We start from the raw sequence: 8,273 nt of genomic DNA on the forward strand, positions 1-8,273 counted from the left end.
TATAGGTCAGTTTGTCAGGAAAAGATTCCCAAGGTCAGGAATCGAATTTCTCAGGAGTTTCTAACAAAATGCCTGCCTGCCTGTGAATACAAAAGGAGACTGGGAATTGCCCCCAACTGGATACAGCCAATTCCCACTACTTTAAAATAACATGTAGTATAGCTATACATAAGAATACACAAGCTCACACAGAAAAAAAGCATGGAAAGAGTGTCATCTAGAAATGATAGGTATGTAAGAATATTATAAGCTTTAAGGCACTACACAGAGGTTTTAGTAATGGAACAGTTAACTACCATCTATGGTGCTTAATTCATACCTATGTTACAACCTCATCTAGCAGGGCTCATTCTAGTACAATTAAATAATGGTTGTGTAAACACTGGGGTCTGTCTGGGGATAGGGTGCAGGGAGGGAGAGTATTAGAAAGGATGGCTAATGCATGCTGGGCTTAATACCTAGGTGATGGGTTGACAGGTGCAGTAAACCACTATGGCACACATTTACCTATGTAACCTGCACATCCTGCACATGTACCCCATACCTAAAAAGAATAATTTAAAAAAAAGACTTGAGAGAAAAAAATAATAATAATGGTTGTGAAAACACTTTGAAAGTATAATCATACCAAACAAATGTGAGATTGCACCATTTTACTATTATTTTCTTAAGCGACTTTCCTTTAACTGTATACTTTCCTATTTTCTCTTCCCATATGTGTTATTTAACTAGTCAATAGTATCTTGAGTTTATTTTGAAGTTACTATATTATATCCTCCATTAATTTTGGTATGAAAAATAACAACTATGCAAGAATGGTCTGATTAGTAATTTCTCATTTCAGTATGACAAAGAGATTATTGTCATCAACACAGCAGTGGCCTGTTCCAATAATTCAAGAAATGGAATATTTGATTTGCCAATAAGTCCTGGAGAAGAATTGGAAGTTATTGATACCACCGAACAAAATCTAGTGATATGTCGTAATTCTAAAGGCAAATGTAAGTTTAGTTGCTTATCTTTCATAACATTTCATTCTTTTTAAAAAATCTTAAAATGCTTTAAAAAAACATTTTCTCTATAACTTTCAAATTAACAGTGACTTTTGTTTCTATAGATGGATATGTGCTCATTGAACATCTAGATTTCAAGTAAGCTGTTCGATTTTATACTTTAAATCATGAGTTCCTAATACATGGTTGTACACATTAGTCTCAAGAGAAGACTACTGAATTTATTGAAATTCAGGATAAGTTTTAAAAATTAGACATGCAGTGCCCTATTCTATAAGGATTATGCTGGAAGAGACTTTATTATTGTCTCTCCTGAGTATGCTATCAAACTTCTCTACACAGCTTTATAAACATTTTAAAAGAACACAAACATATTAAACTAGATCAGAAATTCCCTAGAAATCTCGCACTCAACTGTTTCATTGTCCTATATTTTAAAATGTTTGCATATTCTTCTTTTTTCTCAGGCATCAAAGTTGGTCACCTTAGAAAGATCAAGATCAAATGCTATGGACTGCACAAGGCAGAACTAGTCCCAAGATCCTAGTCCCGCGTTACATCAGTTTCAGTTTACATGTCAAAATTTTGAGATGGTGGAATCTGTGGAAACTTTCGTTCTGAACTTAAAAGAGAAAAATAAAAACAAATCCTCAACATTTAGATGTTGGTTTTACTCCTAAAAGGTTATCTTTCAATGTCTATTTCAGTGTCTACTTCACTGCCAGTTCAAGAGAATGTGAAACAGTATGTGTTAGCATTTGAGCACTTATTTAATGAGCCATATCCAAAGTTAGAAATCATGCCTTATGGCACCTAGTCAGTTGTGCAGATGGTTAGTTTGCTTCTAATATTAGTACATGAGCATTTGTAATTTCTAGATGTTGTGCATTCAAACTTGGTATAATTTAATTCTGAACAGTAAACAGTGTAACCAAGGTCTTTTAAATACTCAAATTTAAGGTATAATCTTAATTAATTATGGCTCAGTCTTTAAAAAAGTATAAATGTCCTTTCACTTTATCACAAAAATAAACTCATATGAATACTGTTCCACATTTGTTTATTTTGGGAATAGTTTGCTGAAAAATAATTTATTCCTAAATTCACCCATCATTTTAAGTGCCCAAATGTACTTAACAAAATAATATATATGCTGTATTACTTTAAAACACCTTTTTGTCCAAAATAAGAACGCTTGTCATTATTTTGTCTATGCCCAAATAACTATTCAAATAATAGCATTCATATGTACTTTCATTTATATGGAATTAAATAAAAATTTAAAAGCTGAGCTGTAACATCTATTCTGTTTTTTAAATGAGGTGCACTGCATGTCAATAAGAGAAATAAATTCTACATATGCATTTAACAGTTTCAAATTTTTAAGTGGCTTTTTCGGCGCTGAAAAACTGAAGAATTTCACTCAGTTCTTTAAGCAGGGTTATTCTGGCCTTCACAAGTGTGATGGAATTTGTTTCCATGGCCTTGTTCTTTATATTGAGGCCATTTTTTTTTTAAGTTTCTAGGTTCTTTTATCTTCCTTTTCATGTTCCAAATGACATTTGTCAATAAAGGCCAAGCTTATTCTAAAAGACAGGAATCAAAGATATTCAAAAAGTTCAGAGTTTAGAGAAGGAAATCTGCAGAGATTATTACAAATAACTAACATAATTAAACAATATATGAATGGAACAGCTAAAGGATTAAAAATATTTTACACATAAGGTAACACTGAAGCTTCGTCTTTAAATATGTTTATTTATTAGACAAGGCACAGAGATGATGGAAGATCCATGCTCTGTCTGGTGATTGATTATGAGGAAATTCAAAGTAAATGGAGTGTAGAATGTCTGGTGGGAAATGGCAAGAGCTGTTTGTTTGGAATGGGGTAAGGTGGGGCTAGAATGTAACAGACTTCACTTGTACCTTTTCCTTTAGAGAGTAAGGAGTCATTTAAGGGTTAAGCTGGAAGAAAATGCCAGTTATTAGGGGGACAGGAAGAAAATGCCAAATATTTGGGGGATAGGAAGCAATCACCAATATGGATAATAGAAGAGAGATGAATTGTTTTTGCAATATTCTAGGCAAAAGGGCATTACAGCTTAAGACAGCAGCAACAGAAATATATGGTATAGGAGCCCCATTAGAGGTATTACAGAGGTAAAACAGAATGTCTTGGTGACTAATTAGATGTAGCGGTGAGAGAGAAGGAGAATTAGGGAATGGCTTTGAGACTTCTTCTCTGGGAGATGAAATTAAGGCTGGTACCAAAGATTGGAAATATATTTCTGCTTAGACTAGAGACCAAACTCTGTTTGGACCCCCTGAACTAAATCTACTACCCAGTGAGAGGCAATTGCAGCCCTCTCCTGCTCTCCAGGACAATAACTGTTAGAGTAGGCATTGTAGAAGACAAGGCTAAGTATGGTCTGTGGGCAAGAAGAGTATATGACTGTTGAGCAGAAATCTTTCATGCAGTAATCCTGTCCAACAGAGAATCATATACCACACATCACTCTCGCCACTTCACCAAGCCATTAAGCCTTTTAAATCTTGGAGTGACAGTGGGACTAAATTTGAATTCAGATAGGTTTGTTACCTGCACTTTCCGCCTCATTACATGGCCCCTTGTTCTAATTTGACTCAGCTCTTTGCATCTCAGTTTCCTCGTTATTAAAACAGGGCTAGGCCAGGCGCAGTGGCTCACGCCTGTAATCCCAGTACTTTGGGAGGCTGAGGTGGGTGGATCACTTGAGGTCAGGAGTTCGATACCAGCCTGGCCGATATGATGAAACCCTGTCTCTACCAAAAATACAAAAATTAGCTGGGTGTGCTGGTGCACGCCTGTAATTCCAGCTACTCAGGAGGCTGAGACAGGAGAATCGCTTGAACCTGGGAGGTGGAGGTTGCAGTGAGCTGAAATCACGCACTGCACTCCAGACTGGGCGAAAGAGCGAGACTCCGTCTAAAAAAAAGATAAATAATAATAATAATAAAAACAGAGCTAATAACTCTCATCTTGTCTACTTCACAGGGTAGTTGTTATGCTATAATGTAATAATATAAAAGTAGTCTAAAATCCTGAATACCCACTACTGTATAAGTGGTGTCATTTTTGTACCTGGCTTTTTCTGAAGTTGGAAGATGCTGAAAACAAAAATATATTTTTAAAATTCAAATTGTAAGACTTGAAAGAATGGCTGTTAAGTAATTCTTTTGCATAGACAGAAAAATGTTCAGGGTTAAAAGCCTATTAAATAGCATATACTAAAGTATAAACGATTTTGTCTAATATAAACCAGTACCTATTATTTATTGATATGGTATAGGTTTTTAGAAAAAATGACTGTTTTTCTATCCTTTCTATCCATACTTAATGCAGTTATGTTTCTATTTCACTATCAGCCACATTTCCTCCATTCTTGGAATCAAAGCATCAAAACTGTATTTTTCACATTATTAATCTGCAAGGTTTCAAAATGTAAACACCGTAACTAAGACTTCAGTAATATTCTAAGCAGATGTCATATGTCTCCTAGAAACCCTAATTGAGCATAAAGCTTCAATGGAAAGACTAAGTTTACCTTTTACTTTCAATTTTGTATAAAAATATAGTAAAGATAATGGCATCATCAGATAAAAGGCAGCATAATAAAGCACTTTACTGTAACAGAGGCTTAACACTGGCCTACTCATAAACTCATTGATATATAGGCCAGGCCCTCCAGCAACCTTAAGATGTCCCAAGACCTCCCTTCCCATTTCTGAGTTTCTCTGTGATATACTCACTCTTCTAAGATGTCATAGCAACCTTCTTGACCAGGCCCTCTCCTGCAAATCTTCAAAACTTTTAAAAGGTATATTCTAGGGGGAAGAAATGGAAGAGGAAAAATATGAACATACAATAACAAAACTAACAAGTGGCTGCCTCTTATTATGGGTGAGATTTTTCTCAGATTCTTTAAATTTCCTTCACTTTTCAAATTTCCTATAGGAGGCATCTATTATCTATGCAATTTAGGAAACAAAAAATATTTTCACTAATAAAAACAAATCCATTCTTTTCCTTCAAGTTTAGAAAAAGCAAATTGAAATCTTTACCTGTATATCCTGATTTTAATATGCTTGCATTTTTCTTTTTCATGAGGGCTAAAGTATGTTTTTCAAAAAGCACATAGTCCAGGTGGGCCCAACTTAATCACATAAGCCCTTAAAATTTGAAAAGGAAGGCAGTAAAGTCAGTCTCAGCAAGTCAGAAACATGTAGTTGAAGAGAAGGAAGAAGACATCCAAACCATAAGCCACTTGTTGCTGGTTTTGAAGATGAAGGGAGCCATGGGCCACGGAATGATGATGGCCTCTAGAAGCTTTAAATGATTCCTAGCCAACAGCCAAAAAGGCAACAGGGACCTCAATCCTACAGCAGCATGGAACGAAATTCTGCCAACAACTCAATGCAACTGGAAACAGATTCTCCTCCACAGCCCAGCCCTATCAATGCTTTGGTTTTCAGCTTGTGTGACTTGAGGCAGAAAAACCAGCTAAGCCTGCTGGATTTCTGACATATAGAACAAGATAATTTGTATTCTAAGTCGTTAAGTTTCTAGTAACTTGTTACAGCAACAGTAGAAAACCAATGCAATAACTCAAGTTAAAAACTATAATGTACAACTAAGATGACAAAAATGAAAAAAGATGGTGTGAAATCGCCAATGAGTATAGGCAATCTTTTCCACTAACAACATTCCTGTAACTATTAGTTGGCGTGCAGAATACCAGCATAATGATGGAGCAGAAACAAAAATAGCTTTCAAATGAATCAGAGACTTTAATTTGATTTTGTGAAAAAAGCTTATAAGCAATCAGATAGGCTGCTTTTCTCTTTTGTGTTTGTTACCTATGAGTTTCATAAGGTGCAAACATTAATTAGGAAGAATCTGTAACTATGAAATGCTATGTAATTCAGGAAGACATCTTTTCCATATGGTTACTGAAAGACAAATCCTTCCCATATCATTTAACACTCACAAAAAGTATATAACAAACAAAACTGAAATTTCAGAGTTTATTTGAACAGAAAAGCACTGGAAGTCTGTTCATTTTTTTTCTTGAAACCAATTATAAAAAGTGGTCCCAATTTCAGCAATTAAAAAAAATTTTCAATAAATATGTAATGAAGTACTTCAGTGAGTCAATGTATCAACCTATGGATTTTTTTTCTTTTTCAAAGGTAGGCTAAGAATGAATGAATGCAGGATGTTTTTGAAAAAAGTAAATATTATATCCTATATTATGATTGTCATGACACAACCAAATGGCTGTTAATTTTCAGTTTTATTTGTTGCACTCAAAATCCACTGTATATTTAAGCATACATGACAAACAACACAACCATTCTTCCTAAAACAATAAAGATACTATCCTTAGAGTTCACAGTTCTATAACAACTTTACATTAAATGTTCAAAACATTGTACCACCACAGATATTTGTGAACAGTCTTGAGAGCTGTATTTGGTACATTAAGGCAGCTTCAGCCAACATTTTAAGAGATTCTGAATATTTGTTACAACACAGGACAAGTTTGATATTTGAATACTTGAGGTCTCAAGAAATATTAAATGTCACCTAACAACACCACAATTTGTGAAACTGTGATCTTACCTAAAAATCAAGATACTCATCCTATCAGTATCAAAGATACTTTTTTTTTTTTAAAAAAAAGGAATTTACATTGAATGTGGGGATACAAACCCTGTATTTAAACAAGGGCTTTCAAACAGTTGCTCACACACATCTGTGAGGTAGGTTATTATCCACATTTTGTAAATGGAAAAACTAAATGAGGTTATGTGACTTGCTGCTGCTTCAGCAGCCAAAGGAAGAAACTGATTCCAAGTTAGATTTTGTTCTTAGCTCTGAAATGTTTCCTTGACAAACTTTTTAAAGGGTTAAAATATAAAAACTGTCATTCATTGCATTCATTTACAAAGCATGAGAAGGTAGCCAAATGTTATGTTTACCAAGGTGACTTATAAAGTCAAGCAACATGAAAGAAGTAGGAAAATACATTTAGTGAACAACTTCTGATAGTGATAGTGAGAGGTTTGACCAAGGGAACTCAATCAGGCAGATGCAAACAATATGATCATTTGTAGGAGGCAGATCTAAGGAGAACTGAGAGGGACTAGAAAAAAAGAAAATATAGTTTAAACAAGTGTTTACTATTACTCTTCTTATAATTTAAGGGAGAAGGCATAATTTAGTGTTTTGTTTGTTTTTTCAGAACAGTGGATCTCTTTTCTACTTTAGGAAAATGTTATCTGTCTAGAAAAATGGCCATTTTTGGTAGCAAAACTTATTTTAAAGAAATGTGTAACTGTGAAAAATGCACGTTTAAATTAGTAGAAAAAAATTAACAATGCAATTCTCCTTGGCTAGAATGTTTTTGTTCCTTCTTGAAATTTTAAATCAACACAAAGTAGCAACCCTCCCTGCCCACCTCAAAAAAGGTCACACTGTATGCACTGCATGAACCTTGTCAAAATTCTATGTATTATTCAAAAAAGTTTTCATGCCAGGATATTCTCCAAATTCTTTTTTCATTTTTTTTCTGGAGAGTGCTCTATTCTAGGATTTAATTACACTTTAAACATAATTGAAATTTACCTACCCTGCTTATCCAAACAATCAAGAGCCACTTCCATAAAATCTAAACTACTTTAAATATAAACCATTTTTACCAAAAGTCACATACATAGTCACAACTGCAAACTGGTATTGCTATGCAAGGCTGGCAGCAAACATTAACATTAGCTTGCAAAATTAATACAGGCCTACAGTCTGATAACTCTTCTAGACCCAGCCTGATTCTTATCAGGCTATGGCTGAAGAAGTTTAATTAAAACTCAATCCAGTCTAGACTGTGCAACCTGTTCTTTGTGCTATTACTGTTCAGTGGCATCAAATGCATCATAATTATAGGTGGAAAGGCTAGTAATGATGCCAGCAACTTGTTTAAATGAAGTTTTTATAATTTTTAAAGCTCAAACATAAGTACATTTCAAAGTTTTATAAGGTTTGGGAGAAACTCTATCAAGCTAATAATAATTCAGTGTTTGTAAATTATATTCTATGAAAATAGTTATATCATGTAATATACATACAAAATGAAAAATTATCAATCTGCATATGAAATTTGGATAAGACTAATTCAGATAATAGTCAAAAACTATAACAATTTAGACAGGGACTGGGGCTAG

The 8,273-nt window shown here is 34.1% G+C and overlaps 1 protein-coding gene across 2 annotated transcripts in view; it reads left to right on the plus strand.

Moving 5' to 3' along the window:
• Positions 1-2,407, plus strand: part of FYB2 (FYN binding protein 2) — a 109,670-nt gene extending 107,263 nt beyond the window's left edge. For both annotated transcript variants that reach the window (XM_054534158.2, XM_063712203.1), the window contains 3 exons: positions 845-1,001; positions 1,118-1,151; positions 1,481-2,407. In XM_054534158.2, the coding sequence (XP_054390133.1) occupies positions 845-1,001; positions 1,118-1,151; positions 1,481-1,502 (213 nt within the window). In that variant the 3' untranslated portion in view covers positions 1,503-2,407. The remainder of the gene's footprint in view (positions 1-844; positions 1,002-1,117; positions 1,152-1,480) is intronic.
• The last annotated feature ends 5,866 nt before the right edge of the window (positions 2,408-8,273 follow it).

Source organism: Pongo abelii, chromosome 1 (assembly GCF_028885655.2).
Source record: "Pongo abelii isolate AG06213 chromosome 1, NHGRI_mPonAbe1-v2.0_pri, whole genome shotgun sequence".
Taxonomy (NCBI): Eukaryota; Metazoa; Chordata; class Mammalia; order Primates; family Hominidae; genus Pongo; species Pongo abelii.